This window comes from Aotus nancymaae, unplaced genomic scaffold, assembly GCF_030222135.1.
Source record: "Aotus nancymaae isolate 86718 unplaced genomic scaffold, 86718_ANA_hifiasm-v0.15.2.pri h1tg000064l_1, whole genome shotgun sequence".
Classification (NCBI taxonomy): Eukaryota; Metazoa; Chordata; class Mammalia; order Primates; family Aotidae; genus Aotus; species Aotus nancymaae.
This window is the reverse complement of record NW_026988479.1, coordinates 24,723,203-24,746,953: the sequence shown is the minus strand read 5'-3', so window position 1 is coordinate 24,746,953 and position 23,751 is coordinate 24,723,203. Positions and strand designations below refer to the sequence as shown.

Sequence of the window (23,751 nt, the reverse complement as noted above, 5' to 3'; positions counted from 1 at the left end):
CCTGGGTTCAAGCGATTCTCCTGCCTCAGCCACCCGAGTAGCTGGGATTACTGTACCCAGCTAATTTTTGTATTTTTAGTAGAGACAGGGTTTCACTATGTTGGCCAGGCTGGTCTCGAACTCCTGACTTCTGGTGATCCACCCGCCTCAGCCTCCCAAAGTGCTGGGATTACAGGCACAAGCTGCCACGCCCAGCCTAGAACATAATCTTTTAAACCAGAGTCTGTCTTACATTTTCAAGATAAATACAAAAGCAAGCTCACTGTCTCTTTCCCATTGAACCACAGTGTATACAGAAACTAGTATGAAAATGAGCTTGCCAGGCAGCTGGGTCTTCCTGGGGCCTGCTCTGTGTGAGCCCCACCAATCCCTTCCCCTTGGTTCTGCTCCAATTGCAGTCTGAATCACAAGGTGGATCAGTTAACACTTTAAACAGCCCGACTGAGTAATAGATTCTAAATCAGGAAGCCTGAGTTTAAATGCCTTCCCTACAAGCAAGGGTGTTTATCTTGTTCTGTACATATTAACGGACGTACAGAGAGATGCGGTACACAGTGTGTAGACTAAAAGCCAAACCTCGGGAGTGATTAAGCCTGGGAAGTGATTGGAGGTGATCAGATATTGACTAAATCTAGTATTATCTGAGTTAAAACAGGCAGCAGTATCAGCTGTGGTAGGCAAAGGCTGAGGAAGTAGCAACACAGCCTTACATCTGTTTATGACTCTACGACTCGCAATTTGCTTTCAGATCCATTACACACAGGCTTTCACAGCAACGCAGGGATTGCTGTTCCCATTTTACAAAGGAGGAGATAGTTAAACTATGACTACAGTCTAGGTTCTTCCCCTCTCAAGGTCATAGATAGGAATCCGCCCATAAAAGAAAGCTGAGAGGTGAGAAAAGTGAGCCAAAGGAGAGAAGCCTGGGGAGAAGTGAAACGTACAACGCTACCTTTTTTTTCTTAAGCATTGCCTATGACTGGTTACTTCTGGGTGCTGCGATTAGTTTTCTTTACTATTACCCATTTGTATTCTCTCACATTTCAATAAATTAACACATATCATTTTTGTAACAAGAAAAAATACAATTTATATAAACATAAAAGATCAGCACCATAGAAAAGGTTAAAAAAAAGAAGAAGAAGAAATAAAAGAAATAAGCACATATTCAGTTGAAAGGCATTTAAACCCACTAAACTGCTAAGAGTGGCTGGGGATAGCCTTACTTTCTCCGACAAATTACTCCCGAATACTGAAAATTTTTAAATATTAATTTTCAAAAAATATATATTACATTTGTTAAAACAACCAAAATATTAAATTAAAAAGTAATCTAAGGTTATTTCTCCAAAACACTTTGGTATGAATGATAAATTATAGTGCAATTAAACGAATGTCTGTGTTATAGCAATATAAAACGTTTAAGTTTTAAATTTCATAATCTTTAGCTTCTTTTTTACTCTACAAAATTGCTTTTACATTAACTTGTTCTGTAAAGCTTTCCCTGGATGTACACAGATCCTGTCTTCCAGGCTGAATCCGGGCCAGGCTGGCTGCACAGGCACCTATCGTGCGTACTTGGACCTGCTGGTCAGTCCCATGGTCACCTAATCCACCTGCCTGCAAAATCCAGCAGCTGGTGTGGGCCAGAGGGAATCGGATGGCTTTGGTATTGAATTGCCCATTGGCCACATGGTACGGTAAGTGTGGTTACTCTTTTTCCACTTGATGTGAGCTTTCTTTAAATAATTACAGACCTCATGGTTGAGCCAGCAGTGGCTCTGTAAGCAGCTCTGTGTGAAAGGCACCAGGGGCTGAGGCCCAAGAATGGTCATTCTGAGCCTCAAAGGGCATCCACAGCCAAGTCTGTAGACCCCTGGCATGTATGAGTACTCACCAACGCCTTCCTTCCCCTATTAACATCTATATATATTTTTAACTGAAACAGAGAAGAGAGCTAAAAGGAAGTTTGTTTTATAGATTTTAAAAAATGATTCAAGATGGATAAAATAATGCTATGGAAAAGGGAAAGAAATCATTGTAGATATCATTTGTCAGTAGAGGATTTTGAATGACTTGCTCCTTTAAAAAAAAAAAAATCTGGCCTGAAGTTCCCAATTCTCTCCCAATCTTTCCACCCCCATGAATGACTTATCCAATGTTCCATGATTCACTGGGGAGGTTGGAAATCAGGGATTCTCTTGCCTGGAGTTCCTCCTCCGCCTTTTCCTCCTTCCAAACCCACTCGTTTAAGGCACATGATCCCATGACAAATTTCTTCCAACCTGCAGTTCAAACAGAAGTCAACATTGCACCTGTCACCAGGAAAGGGGACACACCCGGAGAGTTAAGAATCTACACTGACTTTATCCACTGGGTGTAAGGCAAGTACACTGTCCATCTGAGATGGGACGGTTTCCTCGCTCCATCTGTCCATCTGTCTCCAGGAACTCGTCTCCCTCTCTATCCAGTAGCTGGTGGTTCAGCTCCAAGCAGGATTTACCAAAGCAAAACAGCTCCCACAATTCATAATTCCAGACTTGTGACACTTTAAAACAGCTCCAATTTAGAAAGATAATGAGTCACAGGATGGCAGAGATTAGGAAACTCAGGCCCAGAGAGGTGACAAGACCTGTCCAAGGTCACACATCAAAGAGGAACAACCCAGGCCTCCCTCCAGACTTCAGGTACAATAGTCTCACCGTGACACTCTTATTTCCAGCACAGATGCAAAATTTTGGAAACAAGATTTTCTCTTCCCTAACTCTAAATTACATAGAGATCAATGGAGATTACAGTTTTCTGCAGGTGTTTCACAGTTGCAACTGTTGCAAAATCATACAATGGCAGGATGTGGCAACTCGGAAAAGACTGGGAATCATTGCTCCCAGGAGAATTCAAGATAATGCAGGGAACTCAGACAGGAGTAGCTGAGGGGCTCCTTTGAAAAAACATCTCTCTTCTCAACCAGGCGGACCTGAGGGGCCACAAGTCTCACATTCCTGCCCAGTTCCTACAACAGTGACCTCAGTGGGTAAGTCACTTTACATCCCTGGGCCTTCGGTTCTTCATCTGCAAAACAGAAATGAAAACCCTCACAAGGATGTGAATTGTGGATGTGAAAATGCTGTGTGAATTTCGCAGTGACATGCTAACATGTATAAAGGTACATAGGAGTGATAATCGTTATGATGGCACTAAGTCTCATCCATCTGCATCATTAAATTTACTGAGGGCTGTGCCTGGTGGCTCTGTGGTGCCTGGCCCCACCAATTCCTGCTCTGCTGGGTCAGGGGCTTGAGTTAGAACAACAAATGAGAAGCCGTGCCCCAGCCTTTGTGTTGATCATTGTGCAAATCCCTGCATGTCTCCCACTTACTTTTAGGGCCTGGGGATGAGCTGTGCAGGCCACAGGGTGATACCACTCATTCCATGCTGCCTGTAAGGCCCGGGGAAGACTCTGGCACTCTCAAAGTCCCTCTCCTTCTGAAACCTTCCCAAGACTTCTCCCCTTCTCCAGAGCTAGTTTCTCAGACGGGAATCTTGGTGTTCCTTCTTCTGATTCTTCCAGACACGTCGTTCATCCTGCCTCTTCCTCACCCCCACTGGGAGTCCTCTAGTCAGCTCAAAGCCTCCCTTCAAGCTTTCCACCTATTCACTCATTTCTCAGTCATCAGCCACATGATATGCTAGCCTTCATCACAGCCTGGTCCCTGGCTAGGAGGCCTCTCCTATCTTGTTGGCCAGCTCCTGCTCATCCTTCAAAACCCTTTCTGCTACAGAAGTTGTCTCGACACTTTGCACTGGGCACCCTCCACAGCCATCTGCAGATCTGTTCATCCAAGGCAGGAAGCAAGCCTTGCTCAAATCTGAAACCAGTTTTCCATGCACAGGAAGTGGCTGCTGCATGGCTTCCTCCACTAAGTTGTCATAAACCATCAGGTCACTGGTAACTGTCATTATGATTGATCATAACACCCAGACACTGCCCTAGTTCTTCAGACATTGTACCTTCTCATCTTTTCAACTCAACTGCCCACTGAGATATATATCATCACCCCATTTCACAGGTGACGAAACTAAGGCCCAGGCAGAATAAGTAGCATGCCCTAAGTCACTCAGTAACTGACAGACCCTGGACTCAGGCCCTGACTCAGAGCTCTGTTCTTCACTGTTCTCGGCTGCCTCCCGCTGGCCCTCAAAACCCAGACCCTGGGCTGTGCTCATCACCTGGAACGGGCTGGTACTGCCCCTCCTCTGGTTGTTTCGAAACTAGATCATTGAAAATCTTCCGGCAGGCCAGCTGAGCAAAGGAGGGCTTTCTTCTCCTTCTAGGGTAGATTCTAAACCCCCACCCACCTCACCTGCTTGGCTCCTCACCCACTCAAGCCCACCCTGCTCTCCCTGGGACGTGATCCACCAACCTGAGTCTGCTCTAGCCTCTAAGGAGATGGGCCTCTGGCAAAGCAGCTTCCACCCAAGACACCACCACTGTCCTCTGGTTTTGCCTGCTATGGTGCCTGCCCACGGTCCACCCCCCACCCCACAGGGAGGTATAGATCCAGGCACAGGGGGAGATTGCCACATTCCTGTTGGAGGTGGACCAGAAAGTACAAGACAAGCTGCCACTCCTTCAGCCACTGGGACAAAGAGCAGTGCTAGAGAAGGCTGGAGGCCCCAGGCCCTGCTAGGCAGGTACCCAGTGTCCACACCCATAGCACAGGGAAGAGCTGTTGCCCAACCCCAAGGAGAAAGTGGTATGAGGTCACTGGGGCACTGGGGCATGATTTCTTGGGGCGGGGCCCCGGTCATGCCTGCCTGCTGGGCCCTGGGGACCTCTGTGTGGCTTGGTCAGCAAAGGATCTATGTCCCCAGGCCCCACACTCACCCTCTGAGACTCAGGCTCATCTGAAGAATGGGGCTGAAAGTATTTTTCTCCCAGGGCTGTTGGGAGGGTTAGGTGAGCTCAGCAGCATGTACAGCTTAAGGCCTTAGCCAATTATTCACTCATTCAAGACACATTCAGTGATGCAAAGGAATGAAGCTGGACTCTTACCTAACACCATATATAAACATTAACTCCAAATGGATCAAAGATATAAATGAAAAGAGTTCAAACTAAAACTCTTAGAAGAAAACAAAGCAGGCAAAGGCTTCATGACATTAGACCTAACAATGATTTCTTAGGTATGACACCAAAGGCAGGGGTAACAAAAGAAAAAATAGACAAATTAGACTACATGGAAATGGTTTAATTTTGTGAATTAAAAGATACTATCAACAGAATAAAAAGGTGACTTGTCCTCTTTCCTTGCCCAACGCAGCATGGCTCGTGGTCCCAAGAAGCATCTGAAGCGGGCGGCAGCTCCAGAGCATTGGATGCTGGATAAACTGACCAGTGTGCTTGCTCCTCGTCCATCCACCAGTCTGAAGCAGGCGGCAGCTCCAGAGCATTGGATGCTGGATAAACTGACCGGTGTGCTTGTTCCTCGTCCATCCACCAGTCCTCACAAGTTGAGAGAGTGTCTCCCCATCATTTTCCTAAGTAACAGACTTAAGTGTGGCATGACAGGAGATGAGGTAAAGAAGATTTGCATGCAGCGGTTCATGAAGATCAATGGCAAGGTCTGAACCGATATGACCTACCCTGCTGAATTCAGGGATGTCATCAGCATTGACAAGATGGGAGAGAATTTCCGTCTGATCCATGACACCAAGGGTTGCTCTGCTGTACATCGTATTACACCTGAGGAGGCCAAGTACAAGTTGCGCTACGTTGAGAAAAATCTTTGTAGGCACAAAAGGAATCCCTCATCTGGTGACTCATGATGCTCGCACCATCCGCTACCCTGATCCCCTCATCAAGGTGAATGATACCATTCAGATTGATTTGGAGACTGAAAGATCACCGATTTCATCAGGTTCGCCACTGGTAACCTATGTATGGTGACTGGAGGTGCTACCCTGGGAAGAACTGGTGTGATCACCACCAGAGAGAGGCACCCTGGATCTTTTGACGTGGTTCATGTGAAAGATGCCAATGGCAGCAGTTTGCCACTCAACTTTCCAACATTTTTGTTATTGGCAAGGGCAACAAACCATGGATTTCTCTTCCCCGAGGAAAAGGTATCTGCCTCACCATTGCTGAAGAGAGAGATAAAAGACTGGCGGCCAAACAGAGCAACGGGTGAAATGGTCCCTGGGTGACATGTTAGATCTTTGTACGTAATTAAAAATTATGTGGCATGACTAAAGAAAAAAAAAGAGCAACTCATAGAATGGGAGAAAATATTTGCAAATCATGTCTGATGAGATTAATATCTCAAATATAAAAAGAACTAAATGTCAACAACAACAAAAAACAAACAACTCAATTTTTTTTAATTGTACTTTAAGTTCTGGGGTACCTGTGCAGATCTTGCAGGATTGTTGCATAGGTACACACACGCCATGGTGGTTTGCTGTCTCCATCCCCCCCAGTTATCTACATCAGGTGTCAAACAACCCAATTTTAAAAGACAGGCAAGTGACTTGAAAAGACACTTATCTAAAGAAGATATGCAAATGGCCAATAAACACATGAAAAGATGCTCAATAGGGAAATGCCAATCAAAACTACAATAAGATACCACCTCACACTATGGATAGCTACCATTTAAAAAAACAAACAAGGCCAGGAACAGTGGCTCACGTCTGTAATCCCAGCACTTTGGGAGGCTGAGGCAGGAGGACCATGAGGTCAGAGTTCAAGACCAGCCTAGCCAACATAATGAGACCCCGTTTCTACTAAAAATACAAAAATTACCCGGGCGTGGTGGCATGCACCTGTAGTCCCAGCTACTTGGAAAGCTGAGGCAGGAGAAACGCTTGAACCAGGGGAGCGGAGGTTGCAGTGAGCCAAGATCGCGCCACTGCACTCCAGCCTGGGCAACAAGAACAAAGCTCATCTCAAGAAAAAACAAACAAACAGAAAACAGTGTTAGAGAGGATGTGGAGAAATTGGGACCCTTGTGCACTGTTGGTGGGAATGTTAAATGGTGCATGGAAAACAGCATGGTGCTTCCTCAAGAAATTAACGATAGAACTACCATATAATCTAGCAATTCCACCTCTCAGCACATACCCAAATGAGTTGAAAGCAGGATCTCCAAGAGATATTTGTGCACCCATGTTCACAGCATCATCATTCACAATAACTAAAATCTGAAATCAAATCAAGTGTTCATCAACAAATGAATGGATAAGCAAAACGTGGCATATTCAGTGAAATATTATTCCACCTGAAAAAGGAAGAAAATTCTGACATATGCCCCAACAGCAATGAGCCTTGATGACATTATGCTAAGTGAAATAAGCCAGCCACAAAAAGACAAATACTGTGATTCCACTTATATAAGAAACCATATCACAACCAAAATCATAGAGACAGAAAGTAGAATGGCAGTCATTTGAGGAGATGACACCTGGCAGGACTGGAAGGAGGTGAGGAAGCAGCAAGCCATGGTAATGCCTGGGAAGAGCATTCCCGGCAGAGGGAACAGCATGTGCAAAGGCCTCACTACACTGGCTAGAATACTAATTCTATTATCAGTGGAGCCGCACCCTGACCTCACTGTAGAAGCAACACATAGAGCTGGGATGGCAGTGAATTGGGCATCGGAAGTGGATTCTAGTTCTGTTGCTACTCCTCAGCTACTTCATGGTCTGGGACCATGGCCAGTACCTCCCTGATCTTTAAAGGTCCTGATAAATCAAACTGTCACTGGTCTGAGAGTCTGTAGGTGACTTGTGTTCTCTCAGGCTGCCTTCTTCTTCCTCTCTTCCAACCTACTCACCTTTTAAAGTAATCCTAATCCCCCCACCTCCTATGAGCTGTCCCATATGTGGATGTGGGATTGAGGATCAAGGAGGACAAACACAGGAACAAAGACAAATATGTGAAAACTGATTACTGGCAGGATCCTACCAAGTCACCCTCTGGACCTCTATTTCCCCATCTGTAAAATGGGAATACTCCTTTTGCCTATGATATAAGATTGATGTGAAGATCCAGTGGAAATACCTGATAAAGAAGCTGCCCTGCTCTACACAGGCATTATTATAAAGCAGCTTTCGATCTGTTCCCTGGTCATTCACATCCTAAATGCTAGCCTGTGTCCCACACTGAGGCAGGAAACAAAGAGTGGAGGGAATGGGCAGAGTTCATGACAGACACTCTATGAATAGTACCTGATTTTTAACACCAAAGCAGGGGTGTCATCAGAGGGAGCTTTTTAAAGACAGAGCTCAAGGGCCTACTCTCAAAGATTCTCACTCAATAGGTCTGGGACAGCCCCAGATGTGTAATTACGATTTTTTTAAACTACAGAGTTGATTCTGATGTGCACTCATGGCTGAGAACCACTGATTAGTTCTACCAAGCCTGGCAGGTAAGTCCTATTATCATTCCCATTTGGGAGCTGGCTAACTAGAGCACAGAGCAGCTAACTCCTTAGATCACACAACTAAAAAGTCACAAAGCTGGCCAGGCGCAGTGGCTCCCACTGGTAATCCCAGCACTTTGGGAGGCCGAGGCAATAGGATCACTGAAGCCCAGAAGTTTGAGACCAGCCTGGGCAATAAAGCAAGATCCTCTCTCTACAATAAGTAAAAAATTACCCAGGTGTGGTGGGTGGCACATCCCTTTAGTCCTAGCTACTCAGGAGGCTGAGGTGGGAAGATCCCTTGAGCTCAAGAGGTTGAGACTGCAGTAAGCCTTGATTACACCAGCTTGGGCAACAGAGTGAGACCTTGTCTCAAAAAAAAAAAAAAAAAAAAAAGTCACAAAGCTAAAATTTGAATTAAACAGACTCTAAAGCCCAAGCTCCGATGAATCACTAAGTGCTACTGTTTCTTGAGGCCAATCAGCATTTATCTAACGCCCAACTACTTACTATCCTATGCAGCCTTGAAAACATAACAGGCAATACCTAGAGATTGCATTAACTTTCAAAGAAAGCCTGATGGCTAGACTAACTCATTCATCTGGCATCATCAAGGAATCATGTATGCTCACAATATGCAAAGTTTATAAATAACTTTGAATGCCGAAACTTTTGCCTGCTTTTGATAGACTTCCTATTTTTGATGGTAATTCCAAAATGTACTTCACACTTTCTTGCTTTCTCAGAGAACACTGAACAGAATGTACCTTTCCTCAGAGACGATACACTGGCTTCATCACCAATGAGCTTTGCACTTTCGCACAGTAATGTATTCAGGAACAAGACAGGTGTGCAGGACCCCTCAGCCCCTCACTAATTGGCCCCAAGTTGGCTTCGGTGCTACATGTCTGGTAGAACCTCGCCTCTCACCCCATGCCTACATAGCCACACACTAACAGAACCAATGTGCTGCTTCTCATGTCATGAGGCCTTGACATGGCTGCCAAGCTTGTAAGAACCCTGTGCAAATTAAGAACAAATTGGCCCTAAGGAGGAAAGGTACAGGGTACAACATATGAGGAGATTCCAAGCAAGGGAAGATCCACACGGCATAGGGTTAATCTTCTTGGGCTGGGCACTGTGGTCACTGGTCCCCAAGTCCTCTCTTGCCCCTTCACCTCCCTGGATTTCTCTTCCTTCCTCATGAATGCAGGCAGCCTGCCTAGTAAGTGGATGGGTCATGGGCATGAGGCCTAGTGTAAGTGCTGGTTTCAATCCCCTGGGAAGATGTGGAGACATTTGACCAGACATCTCCCTGCAGATACCAACACTCCTGAAACTCAGAGCCCCTCCCCAGCTGAGGCAGAGCCATACCTGGAAAGACTGGATTCCTAGCAGTGGTTTATTATTCCACAAAGATCTGTGCGCTGGAGGTGTATTCTGATAGTGGGCTCTGGAGGCTCCACCAACTGTTTGCCTCTGATCCATTGTGTGCAAGGCTTATCTTGGTGACAAGGGCAGGGGACTCCTTGTGGGGACTGGTACGATACTGCCACACTCAGCTCATCCACAAATTCTAACATGACTCCAGGCACAAAGAAGGACCTCGGGGTCAGGCAAACAGGCAAATGTTGTGAAAGATCGAACAGCGTTTGCTCATCGTTCGGTCATCCAACAACTATTTACTGGAGCCTACAGTGTGCCAGGGACTGTTAAGTCACTGGGGAATTTGATGGAAAACCAGCCTGACGAGGTCCCTTTCCTTAGGGAGCTCTAGTCCCAACTGGGTAGAGAAGAGGGAACAGTAAAGAATAAATATGGCAGAGCGAGGTGGCTCATGCCCGTCATCTCAGCACTTTAAAAGGCCAAGGCAGGCAGCACACCTGAGGTCACGAGTTCCAGACCAACCTGGCCAACATGGAGAAATCTCAACTCTACTAAAAATACAAAAACTAGCCGGGCGTGGTGGCGGACGCCTGTAATCCCAGCTACTCAGGAGGCTGAGGCAGGAGAATCACTTAAGCTACAGAACAGCACCGGCACCACAAACTCTGGGGTTAACCTAGGTCTGCCCAGCTGTAAAAGGGGAATAGCAGTGGGACCGCTTCATGGGGTTCCTCTGAGATTAAAGGGAGGCAGAGGGTGCAGTGAGCTGAGTCGCACCACTGCACTCCAGCCTGGGTGACAGAGTAAGACTCTGTCTCAAAAAAAAAAAAAAAAAAGGAACATATAAATAAAGGTTATAAAGGGCTGAGTCCTTTGGGAGGCCAAGGCGGGTGGATCACGAGGTCAAGAGATCGAGACCATCCTGGTCAACATGGTGAAACCTCGTCTCTACTAATACAAAAAATTAGCTGGGCATGGTGGCGCGTGCCTGTAATCCCAGGTACTCAGGAGGCTGAGGCAGGAGAATTGCCTGAACCCAGGAGGCGGAGGTTGCGGTGAGCCGAGATCGCGCCATTGCACTCCAGCCTGGGTAACGAGAGCGAAACTCCGTCTCAAAAAAAAAAAAAAAAAGGGCTGAGTCTACAGTTTACATTTAACCAGGCTCCAGGGAAGGCCAGAGTAGGGAACAGGCCTGGCACATAGTGGGCACTAATAAATGGACGTTCTCCCCATACAAACCTCTTCTGTACCCTGCATCTTGGCTGTGGGGGCACCACTCTGAGCCCCCTGCCCTCTTATCTATATATAGTGATTTCCACTGAGCCCCACAGCTGAGGCAGGGTAAGGCCCCTCCACCCACCCCAGCTACACCACAGATGCCTCCTGTTACCCCATACCAGTCCTTTCTGTGTGTTCAGCCAGATTAGCCACACTGCAGTGGTTAGGACCATGTGCTCTGAAGTCAACGAACCTAGATTCAAATCCCAGCCTTGCTACTTCCTAGCTAGGCGATTTGGGGAAAGTCACTGAACTTCTCCAAGTCTCAGTTTTCTCATGTGCCATACTGCCAACCTCACCAGTAGCTGATTAAACAAGATAAAGCACCTAAAGACCCTAGCTTAGTACCTGGCATATACCAAGAGGTCTCTAAGTGTTGGCTCTTTTATGTTATTACCGTTATGAACAATAATAATAAAACTCTTTGCTGACTCCCCACTGCCTGCCAAGTCCAAACTCCTCAGCACAGTCAAAGCTCTCCTCCTTAGCCAGTTTGCCCTTCTGTTGTGTTTTGGGATGGCTGGAGGGCAGAAATAAACTCACCTGAGTGGCAGAGTATTGAGGGAAGGCAGGGACCAGAAAGTGTCTGTAGCAGACTGTGGGGATCGCAGAGCAAAAAGGGCCAGTTCTGAGAGGGGGCAATTACAGCAGGCATCACTTGAGCTGAGCCTTGCAGTGTGCAGGTGCAGGTGGGAGAGGGACACAGGGAGGGGCAGACACTTCATGGTGGGACCCCCATGGCTGCCTGGTATAGGGGAGGAGCTGCAGAACAGCACCAGTGCCACAAACTCTGGGGTTGATCTGGGTCCGCCCAGCTGTAAAATGGGAATAGCAGTAGGACTGCTTCGTGGGGTTCCTCTGAGATTAAATGTGATTACACACACATGAAGGATATGACACAGGGCCTGATCTCTTGAAGGGGATATAGTAGTTGTCGATGTTCTCACCATCATCATCATCATCATCATCATCATCATCATGGACATGGTTGAAGACGAGGCCTGCCTGGGAACCCTTAACACCAGGGTTCATGTTAAGAATATTATGTGGCTCTGTTCTTACAGTAGTGGGAACAGTAAGGCATTGCCACACACAATATTTGACAAATAGATGGATAGCCAGAAAAATGGGCATTTGAAGCCTCAAACCCATTCCCAGTAGTCTGCTTCTACCAGCCAGGCAGGGTTTTGAGGTGTTTAGAGCAGGGTCTGCTGTGGTCTGGGACTGCTAGCAGCATGAAGGCCGGGTTGCCCTTAGTACCAAGGATCCAGAGCACGGCCCTCCCCAGTGTTCTGGGTACCACACTTCCTTGCAGAGAGCATGAGACCAGAAATAAAGGCGCGAGCAGCCACGTTGCCAAGGCTGTTTGCCATGGCAACATCAGGGAGTGACTCGTGGGCCGGCTGCTGCAACTGCTCAGGGCCTGGTTGGTTTCTAACATCTCCTCGCTTTCCCTCTGCTAAATGACTGTGTTCTGCCAGGCAATCACAAGGAAAAAATACGGCTGCAGAGCTGTTGGGGAGCATCTATCTCTCAGCCAAGCAGAGCTTGCCCGGCTGAGTTCCCAGACAGTGGATCCCAGACAGTTGAGTCCTAGCTACTCAGGGCCAGCCCTGGCCAAGCAGAAAGCAGCCCAGGGCTCTGTCTTGCCACTGCTGAGTGACCTGAAGGCATCCTCTGGTCTGTTTTTGGTCTGATTCCTCCCTTTGAAGTAAGGGCATTAAGCAAGATGGTCTCTAGGGACTCCCAACTCCCAGAAAGCTCAAATTAACATTTGTATGTTTTATATTTTACATCATTATCGTTGTCATCATCCTAGTGACTACCATTTATTGAGTGCTTACTATATGTCAGGTGATGCTGCCAGTTATCTGCAGCTATCTCTTTTTTTCTTTTTTGAGATGGCGTCTCACCCTGTTGCCCAGGCTGGAATGCAATGGCACAATCTTGGCTCAATGCAACCTCCGCCACCTGGGTTCAAGCGATTCTCCTGTCTCAGTCTCCCAAGCAGCTGGGATTACAGGCATGCGCCACCATACCTGGCTAATTTTTGTATTTTTAGTAGAGACAGTGTTTCACCATGCTGGCCAGGCTGGTCTCAAACTCCTGACCTCAGGTGATCCACCCTCCTCGGCCTCCCTAAGTGCTGGGATTACAGGCATGAGCCACCATGCCCAGCTGCAGCTATCTTAAGTTATCCTACAGAGAGAATACTATTATTATCCCCAATTTGGGAAATAATATATGAAGAAACTGGGGTCAGAGAGGTTAAGATACTTGCTCAAGGTCACACAGCTAGTAAGTGGTAGAGCCCTGATTTAAACCATAGGCAGTTAAAACTCCAAAGCCCAGAGCTCTTAACCACTATGGGGTATTTCTTCTCTCTTCAAGTGGCATCTCATTAGATGTGGTTTCCTAAGTCAGTATTGTGACACTTGCTAAGGCTGGATGGGAACCCTCGTCACCTGCCCCAGAAGTAGAGAGGAAAAAATGCTCTGCAAGAGGAACCTCAGTCCCTTGACTAGATCAAGGACCAGGAGCTCAGGGGGAAGACAAATGGCAGGGTCTGCATTACATGTGTCTCTTTTTAATATTAACAAGGGTTACTACTCATTGAGCATTTCTGAACACTTTACAGTTACTGTCTCAACTATTCTTCACTAAAAACCTTCAAAATATATTCTACTGTGGGCCCCATTTCCTAGATAGAAATAGAAGGCCCAGAGAAATTCTCTGCCAAGCTCACAGGGCTTTGCCCCAAGCAGATCTCAATCCTACAATTCAGAGCCTTCTCAGCCACTAAAACAAACAATTAAGGCAAATGTTTGTTTTCTTACCTAAAACACCAAACAGTCATTACAGGCCTTTGCAGGTAATTAATCAATGACTTTATCCTACCATTTGTGAAAGTCTCTTGGGTCTTGTCTCTGGTCTCCTACTCTAGACCTGGGTGGCAATTCGGTCTCTATCCTAAGGAAAGAGCAAGGTGCAAGCGCAGGAGCCCAGACGCCGCCAAGAGCCTGTCAACCCTGTGTCCAGGCCAGCTGGGTGACCTCAGGCCAGGCCCCTCCTCTCTGAGCTCTGTGAACCCAGCTGCTGACCCCTCGGCTCTGCCTCCCTCACTGGGTAAGCCTGAACATCTCATGAGAGAACTCATGGTCAACTGCAAGGGGTGCAGTGGGACCTTTGGGATTTAGGAACGACAAGGGTAGGAAGAAAATGCCGTCTGCCCAGGGTCCCACAGCCACCCAGGGCAATGGTGTCTCTCAGAGGACTACCCACCCTGACCCTCCCCAAGAGCTGAGGCCCACCACACCCCACAAGACCTGACACTGGAAATGAACTTGCCAGGGAGTCAGGAGCTGGACCTCAATGTCCTCTCTTCTGGAAAAGGCAAGGTGAACCTGATATCTCCAAGGACCCCTGCCCCCAGCCTGGAAGGAGAGAGAGCTGCTCATAGCCAAGGTTCAAATCCCAGGCTAGCTGCTCACTAGCTTCGAGACCCTGAGCAACTGACCCAACCTCCCTGCACTTCAGTTTCGTCACCTACAACAGGGGAAAGCCAACCTCACAGTTATTGGGAGAAATTCATGCAATAGCACTCAGCACTCAGAAGTCTCTTCAGATACGCACTGAAACAGTCACAGATAAAATGACATGGAGTAAGAGTGGCTGCACGTCTTTAACAGTGGACGCTGGGTGATGGAGGGACGGGGATTCACCATACTGTTCTCTCTACTGTCTACTTCTATATGAGTTGACATTTTCCATAGTCAAATATTTCAATACAAAGTTCCTTTCAGAGAACCTGACATTCAAACATATAAAACACTCTTCTGGGCAACCACAGTGCTAGCCCAGGATAAAAATAATTTCTTGTCCTCCCAGAGCTTTCAGTCCAGTTGTAGGATTAAAAGCACACAGCAGATACCATGGGATAGTAAGTGGCACATGCCACGTGGGTGGTGGAAGCAGAAGAAGTTAGCTTCAAGGCTTTCCAAGAGGACAGCCTTTCAAGAGGGGGCTTAAAGTTCAGGTAGGCTATGAATACACTAAAATGATAGGGCTGGTGGTGAGGAGAGGACATTCCAGCTGATTCCACCAGACTTGTATTAGTCCATCCCTTCTCAGGAACACATGGACTGAAGATATTAGACAAGAAGCAGTATCTGCCCTGAAGAGGCTCATAGTCTAGCATATTCATTCACTCAGTAAGGACTGATTAAATGTCTGTTATGTTTCAGGCACTGATCTATTCATTGTGGTGGAAAACAAGGGGGATGAAATGAATGAAAATCCTTGCCTTTGTGGAGCTTAACCTCCAAGAGTGATTTCCTAACACTTAATGTGATCTATATGAGAAGAGATATATCTATCATTTGGTGCTTATTCTATGCCAGGCATGTGTTACGTGCTTTAAATCCATGTTGTCATTCAATTTTCATTGACTCCTCACAACAATCTTTTTTGTTTTTTTGTTTTGTTTTGTTTTTGCGACAGAGTCTTACTCTGTCACCCAAGCTGGGTGTAGTGGCATGATCCCAACTCACTGCAACCTTTACCTCACCGGTTCAAGTGATTCTCCTGCCTCGACCTCCCAAGTAGCTGGGTTTACAGGCATGTACCACCATGCCCAGCTAATTTTTGTATTTTTAGTAGAGACGGGGATTCGTCATGTTGGCCAGGCTGGTCTCGAACTCCTGACCTCAGGTGATCCACCCGCCTCTGCCTCCCAAAGTGCTGGAATTACAGGCATGAGCCACCGTACCCAGCCTTTTCACAACAATCTTAATCATCATATCTTTCCACTTGAGGAAATGGAAGCTGAGAGAGGTTACGTGACCTGCCAAAGGCCTCGAAGCTGGCAAATCGCAGAACCAAGACTCAAACCTAGTAAGGGGATTTCAAGGTCAGTGCTCTGCTAGCCCTGCGTACTGCCACACAGATGATGGAACAGCTGGCTTGGAGGGCAGGGACAAAGCATCGCCAAAACGATGCTTGGTGAGCAGGGCTCGCAGGATGAATCATGGAAATGGAGATGGAGGACACAGAAAAGAGCAGCTGAGTCTAAGCCTCCAGAAGGAAAAATCAGGGTTTTCCTGGGGAGGTACAGGATCCCAAAGTAAAAGCAGACAGTTCCAGATAAAGTCAAGGGCCTAACTCTCCAACTTAAAGTACCTGAAGGGCCTTAGAAATCAGGTTTCAGGTTAGGCTTTAATTTTAAAATATTGGACAGCTGAGCTATCAAGCCATCAAAGTCATGGAGGACCCTTAAATGCCTATCAGCAAGTGAAAAAAAAGCCAGTCTGAAAAGACTACATACTGCATGCTTCCAACTATATGGCATTCTGGAAAAGGCAAAACTGCGGAGACAGTAAAAGGATCAGTGGTTGTCAGGAGTTGGGGGACAGAAGAAATGAAAAGGTGGAGCATAAGATTTCTAGGGCAGTGAAACTCCTCTGTGTGGTGCCACCGTGGTGGATACCTGTCCCTATCCATTTGTCCAAACCCACAGAGGGAACCCTAACATAAACTACAGACTCTGGGGTGACGACAACGTATCAGTGTAGGTTCATCAATTATAACAAATCTACAACTCTGGTGGGGGACATTAATAATGGGGAAGGCTATGCACATTGCGGGGGAAGGGTACAGAGATGGCAAATCTCTGTGTCTTCCTTTCAATTTTGCTGTGAACCTGAAATTGCTCTAAAATAATAAAGTCTTAAAAGAAAAAAAAAAGTACTGAGGAGTCAGGGGAGATGTGTGAGCAAAGAGTGATGTCAGACTGCACTCTAAGAGGACTGATCTGCCATCAGGGCTAAGACAAAGTCCTGGTGTGGCAAAGATCTGTTTGGTAGTAACAGCAGGAATCTAGTTATGAACAGAAAAATACGTAGATCAGAAGGGGAAAAGAACAGAAAGGACAATCCAAGCGATTCTGCATCAGCTGAGTGTCAGTGGGATGGATGTGAGGCACTCCGACTACCTTGAAGGAAGACAGAAGCTGACCCTGATCATTTTCTTCCAAATGACTTTATTTGGGTTCCCTTCACCCTCACATAATAAGAATTATGCTTCTCTTTTTTACACAAAAAAAGATTGCATGCATGAAAATTAGCTTCATACTTAATTCTGTCCTTCTAAAAGTGCTTTGAAGGGAGAATTATTGCAAGTTTCATGAGCAGCAGGTTAATGCTCATTTTAGATGCACTGTATTATTTCACTCCCAACCCTGAGAGTTAGGGCCTATTATCCTCATTTCAGGGATTGAGAAACTCAGGCCTAGAGAAGCAGAGGGACTTAAAGAGTTCTGCATTCTTTCTATACAATCAATATGCCTTCATTTGCTCAAGGCGCTAGAAAACAATGAAGAACAAAAACTGAGAGTAGTCCCTGACTTCAAGGAGCTTGGAATCAAGTGGTCTGGGAACACTGCCCACTAACGCTGGCTCTTCTACTTACTCAAAGGTAATTAGTCTTCCACAAGTCAGTGAGTTCTCTGAAACTGTAAGATCTGTACAACTGTGCAACAGCACCTACATTTTGCACAATCTCTGAGAATGAAATGTAGTAGTGCAAACAGAAGGCTAAGAAAACCGCATGGGGTCTAGGGGATACTCAGTAAACATCACTGATGACGACAATGATGGAGAAGACAAGAGTCAACACTGCAATGTTCTTGTTATGCATTTCCAAGCCTGAGCCCCTTTTGCAAGGCTGCTGCTCACTTACGCCTTGAGTCTTTCTTCTATTATTCCAGAGGAAGAAGGAAGAAGGTGACTCACGTGGTATAGTGGAACGTCTGCCTGGCCTGCACCAGCTGGGGAGAGGAGGGCCCCAAGGTAAAGGGGAAATATGATCCCTGGGGCCCCGCTGCTGGGCCACTGCCTTTCCTGGGTTTCACAGGCATCCTGATCTTAGCACCAGCCAGGGAATCCCAACGAAAATGAAGCCCAGGTCTCTGGTGAACATGACCCCTTCTGGCTCAGGTAAAGAAGTTACTCGCCCTGGTCTCATACAGATGAACAATGGGCAAATGCACCCAGTGAAGGCTACACTTCAACCTGCTCCCACACACTATACATTTGTCCAAACCCACAAACTGATTTGAAAAGGAAGTTGGCCTTGACTCCAAGGGGTGTTTGGAGCCATTTTCTCAGTTCTCCATGTGGCAGGGGCCCGTTCTGGGTGCTCAGTCCCAGCTTTAGGACAACGAGGGTACAGGATACCAAGTGCAAAATGGGCCAAGATCAGAAACATAGAACCACAAATGGCCCATGATCGTATGGGGAAAAAGTTCAGCATCACAAGCAATCAAATAAATGCACATTAAAACAATAAGGGTAATAGAATTTATTGATGAACAGACTGGTAAAAATGAAAAACAATGAAAACATCAAACAGTTATCTGGGTATAGGAAACCAGGTGTTCCCAGACCATGCTGGTGTGCAAATAAGTACAATCTTTCCAGAAGGCAATCCAGGAATGGGTTTGCAAAATGCCCGCACAGTTTTTTTGATGGAGTAATTTCACTTCCAGGAATAAAGGAAGGAACAAAGAGATACACACAAAGATATTCCTTTTAGCACTGCTTACCATAGCAAAATAAAAAAATTAAACTTAAATGAGTAAAAAATTGATTAAATACATTCAGTTCAATCCTCAATGAAACATTAGATAACCATTAAGATATTAAGCAGAATATTTACTGATGTAGAAAGATGCTTACAGCATATTGTTTGGAGGAGGGAAAAAAAAAAAACAAATTACAAAAGAGTGTGATTCCAAGTTACAAATCAGTATATTCAGGATGACCCACCCTCCCTTTTTTTTTCTTGAGATGGAGTTCCACTCTTTTGCCCAGGCTGCAGTGAAGTGGCTCAATCTTGGCTCACTGCAACCTCCACCCCTCCGGGGTTCAAGAGATTCTCCTGCCTCAGCCTCCCGAGTAGCTGGGATTACAGGTGTGTGCCACCACGCCTGGTTAATTTTGCATTTTTAGTAGAGAGATGGGGTTTCATCATGTTGGCCAGCCTGGTCCCGAACTCTTGACCCCAGGTGATCCACCTGCCTTGGCCTCCCAAAGTGCTATAATTACAGGTGTAAGCCACCAACCCTGGAGACTCTATTTTTTAAGAACAAGATGTGATCTAGATGAACAAGAAAGAAACAGTCTAGAAATATACATCACAATAATGGTTATCTTTGGGTCATGTAACATATTTCTAATTTTTTTCTTTATGCTTGGCAGTATTTTCTAACAATTCTATAAATATTTTTAAATCATGAGGGGTTGGAACAGATGATTTCTAAAATTCCCGCCAACTCTGACATTTTGTGTGTCTGACTGATGCCGTAAGCGACTTCAAATAGCCCACATTTAGTGTGGGCTTGCTGTGTGGCCTTTGGGGCCTAAGCCTTTGCCCACAGCTGCAGCCCTCTGCATTCCTCTCTCCCATAACTCGCTGCCCAGCTATCTCCCCTGCCAGCCTGGGAGCCTCTGCTTGGCAGGACACAGCTGCACCCCTGTCTGTAATCCATGTGCCTAGTCAAGAGCTAAGCAAAGGAACACAGCTCAGCATGCTGACAGGTGCCATGCAGGCACAATGATAAAAGCCTCAACTCTAGTGCTAGAATCTTACCGGACACCAGACTCACACAAAGTGCTTGGCTGTATAACACAGATGCAGAAAAACAGAGGAGAGAAAGCAGGGCGCGTGGGGCTGAGAGGGCCTACTAGAGGAGAAGGCCATGCAGGACGGGTGGGTGAGGGCACTCCGGGCCCGGGCACAGCCTGAGCAAAGGCGAAGCCACCCACAGTCCTTTGGGATCCATGCCTCAAAGCTTTCCAAGAAACTTTCGCAATCCTTGTTCTGCTAAATTTCTGTACTTTGGCCCCAATGGGTAAAAGTTAAGTCTCCTAAACAGAAGTCCTGCCTCTAAATCTAACCCTGGAATAGCCACCAAAGACAACAACAATCTTTTGGGATCGAGACAATGAATTACCATTTAATCCACTGTCCCCAAAGCTCCCAAAAAGAGAGGGAGGAGGGGAGGGTCAGGGAAAGGTTGGGGGAGGAGAGGGGGTTGCAGGCACAACCAGAACATCTCACATGCAAACACGGCTCACCCCCACCACCAGGCCATTGGATTCTCTTGCGGCACCACCAGCCCCATTTGACAGATGGAGGAAATGAGGCTCGGAGAGTTCAAATGGCTTGCCCCAGGGTCACCCAGCCAGAGAGTGGGGAAGGTGACTCCACTCAGGCCTTCTGACTCCAAGTCCAGTGCTATTTCGAGGTAACACACAGGACCTGGAGTCAGGAGCCCTGGGTGGCTCTGTCACCCTCTGGCTGCGTGGTCCCGTACAAGCCGCTCACTCCTCGCAGCCTCTTTCCCCAACTGTAAAATGAGGAGGCGCACGCTGGGCCCGCCCAGGTCCTTTTCCGGCTGGGCTGTGCGAGCCTTCTAGGGGCGGCTCAAAGCTCATCCTATCAATTACATTTCCCAAGTTGGGCCGGCAGAGATCACCAGAAGATCCCTGGGCTGTCACGTGGTTAAATAAAAAAAGCGAATGTCCCAGATTAACTTTCACTGCACTGTTCCTGCTGACACCTGATTACTCAATTTTCTAGTTTCCTTGGGTGAAATATTTCTGCTAGCTAGGTTCGCTAGGTGGCTAAAAGGGCAAAATAATCACTGCTAAGCCAAACATTGAAGATGGAGTTTAAATCCGGGGTACGGTCCAAAGCGGACAGTTCTTGCCATAGGTCCCTGAAGGAGTCTCCGGCTATTTCAGGCCTCCCTCCTCATCCGCATTTCAGCGGAGAGATTAGGAGATGCCCCTAGGCAACTGCGAGATCTGGGGACAGAATCTTCCCTGGAGAGACTCTGCCCCTCCTCCTGAACGCAGTCCCCCTAACCCCAAGCTCTCGGCTCCGGGAGTACGGAGGCTGGGACCCGCCTTCGGCGCAGACACCGGCGCGGGGCGTGTGACGGAGCCTGGCGACGGCGGCGGGAGCTCCACCGCAGTTTCGTCAGAGGTAAAGGTACGCGCCCGGCGTGCACGGCGTGTGCACACACACACACACCCGCACGCGCAACCCGCTCACCACACACTCCCCCGACCTCGAGAAGCGCAATCACACGCCACCAGCCCCTCCGGCCTCTGCCACGAACCCACCCGAGCGTGCCCGCCACCGACCACGCGGCCCCGCGGCTCCCCTACGCAGCGGCGTCTGCAGCTGGCCAGGGCCGGCCTGCCTCCCGCGTGGCGGGCTTCCTGCCACGCCGCGCCGTCCCAGCAGCCAGCCTGAAGTCGCCACCCGGAGTCCGCCCGGAGCTGAACGTCTAGGCTGCGGCGTCCCCTCCAAGTCGCGTTTCACCGCAAGGAGTCAGCTTGCAAGCCTCTCCCCGCCCACCCGGTCCCATGACAGCTGCTGCCGCCCAAAGACTGGCAGATTATAACAAGAAGCAAAGTTTCCCTCTCTCTCCTCCCACCTCCCTCCCCCCATCTCCGCCTTCCCCCTCCCTTCCACTGTTATGCAAAACGGGCCGGCACCGGCGCTCCCACTCCAGGTACTAAATCAGCTCCCGCGAGCCGCGCCCGGTTCCGCCCGGCTGCCCCTCTCCGTGCCCAGGCGTGTGCCAGCACCCAGGGGCTCCTCCGAGGTTCCGCTGCAACCCCAGCTTCCCGGTGACCCGCAGCCGGGCGCCCAGAGAAAAAGCCCTAACTCTGGAGCCAAACTTTATGCTTGCAACAGGCATTGGGTGGGGAAAATGGGGGAAAGGGTGGGGGGCGCGCACACCTCATGCTGACATTTTTGGTGGCTGCTTGTCCCAACAGCACCCTTCTCCCAGTCTCCAAGCCACCAGCTTCGTCGCCTCCCCCCACCCCGCGGCACACCAGAGCACTCTCTCCTGTCACGCGCGTGTCGCCAGTGGGGCTCCCGGTCTCAGCCAGAGCCTGGGACTCCGCCTCGCCTTCCCTTCCCCCTGCATCGTGGAGCGCGCGCCGGGACCGCGCGCCACAGGGGGACCCAGGCGCCCCCAGACAGTCCTTCCGCCCCCATCCTGACTGGCTTTTTCCCCCAGGGGGCTCCGCCGGATAGCGAAACCAGGAAGACGCCGTCTCCGCCCGCATGTCCACGTGCCCCGCAGACCCCTGTGCCTTTAGCCGGCAACTGGCAAGAAACTCCGCGCTGCGGGCGCGGAGAGACAGCCGCGGGGGGCCAGCAACAGCACTCAGGGGACTGGAGGCTGGAGGACTAGAGGACTCCGGAGACAGAGGCTGCGCCCGTGCCGGGGCCACAAGTCCACGTGAAAGTACGGCAGCAAGTGCCGGGCGCTGAGGGCGCGCCTCCAGCACCCAGCGACAGCCTGAGGGTACCCCACACCGTGGCGCGCCTCCACCTGCCCAAGGAAGCGCGGTACCCCCCCAGCTCTGCCCGCGGGGGGGCAGACTCTAAGCGGCCAAGGCTAGACCCTCCCCAGCGGCCGTAGCACCCCCAGCGCTCCAACACGCGCTGGGAGACCTCCGGCTCCCTGCCCCGGTAACAGAGCGCATCGCAGGGCGCCTGGAAGGGGGCTCTGCAGCCTGGAACCCCCAGTACCCCAGGGCGCCCACCGCTGCCTCCCGGCCTCCGCGGCTGCGGCTGCGGCCCCCGCAGCTCAGCACCCCTGGCCCCGGGCCCGAAACCTCGGCCGGCCGTACCTGCGTGTCAGCGAGATAGTTGAGGAAGAAGGAGGAGAGCTCTTCGTCCAGCAGCGCGCCGCAGTCGTTCCCCGCCATCTTCCAGCCGCGGCTGCAGCGTGCGGCGGAGTCAACGCCGAGCCGGCCCGGGGGGAGGGAGCCAGCGAGCGAGCAAGGGAGGAGGGAGGAGGGAGCGAGGCCAGCGGGAGGCGGAGGGCGGAGCTCGAGCCCCCGGCTGCCGCAGGGCCACTGGCTGCGGGGGCGGGGCCGCGCGGCGCCCGCGGGAGCCGGGGGTCGCTCACCCACTTTCCTGCGCCTCGTCTGGCGTGGCGGCCGGCTCCAGCAGCCCTCAGTCGGGGGAAAAGCTCAGACAGCCGGGTGGCGGTACCTTAGCCAGCAGCCCGATGCCTGCGCAGCAATGCGGGCAGCCCCCCGCTCCTGCCAGAGCGAATCACGTTGCGTTAGCGCTGGGCGGGCCCTGAGAGACAACCTGCTTCTTCTGCACAGCGGGGGAAACTGAGGCTCAAGAAGACAAGGACCTCGTTTGAAGCCACAGGGCACATCAGTTGCAGGAAGAGAAAACTCAGGCCTTACTCCCCTGGAGGACTGAGTTTCTCTACCCAAGCTACCAGGCCAGAGAAAGAGAGAAAAATACCATAGATCAAAAGCAGAGAAATCAAGGAAGGCTCCTTGGAGGAGGTGGCATTTTAGTCTTTCACTTGCAGGGTGCGTTTGCTTATGTTCTGTGTTAAACCTGATCATCTCTCTCTCTCTCTCCCACCCCCCAAAACTTCAATGACTTCTCTTACCATGGCCCACAATGCATGAAGGGGTTGGGCTCCTGCCAGCCTCGCAGGTCCACTCACAACGAGCTTGTACACCCAGCAGCCATTCACCTGGTAATCTCTTCAGGGCATCAAGCCATTTCCTCTCTTTCCACCCCCACCATCATGGGCTCCCTTCGCTCC

The 23,751-nt window shown here is 49.1% G+C and overlaps 1 protein-coding gene and 1 long non-coding RNA gene across 3 annotated transcripts in view; both read right to left on the bottom strand.

Annotated features, from left to right (window-relative positions):
- The window catches only part of PPARGC1B (PPARG coactivator 1 beta), a 126,622-nt gene extending 103,734 nt beyond the window's left edge, over window positions 1-22,888 (bottom strand). For both annotated transcript variants that reach the window (XM_012452494.2, XM_012452586.2), the window contains exon 1: window positions 22,805-22,888. In XM_012452494.2, coding sequence (XP_012307917.2) covers window positions 22,805-22,882 — 78 coding nt within the window. In that variant the 5' untranslated portion in view covers window positions 22,883-22,888. The remainder of the gene's footprint in view (window positions 1-22,804) is intronic.
- LOC135270650 (uncharacterized) lies at window positions 5,232-7,183 on the bottom strand. The gene is made up of 2 exons (XR_010338790.1): window positions 7,124-7,183; window positions 5,232-5,746 (listed from the first exon to the last, which is right to left on the bottom strand). It is a non-coding gene; the product is annotated as an uncharacterized LOC135270650 (long non-coding RNA).
- Window positions 22,889-23,751: the final 863 nt, after the last annotated feature.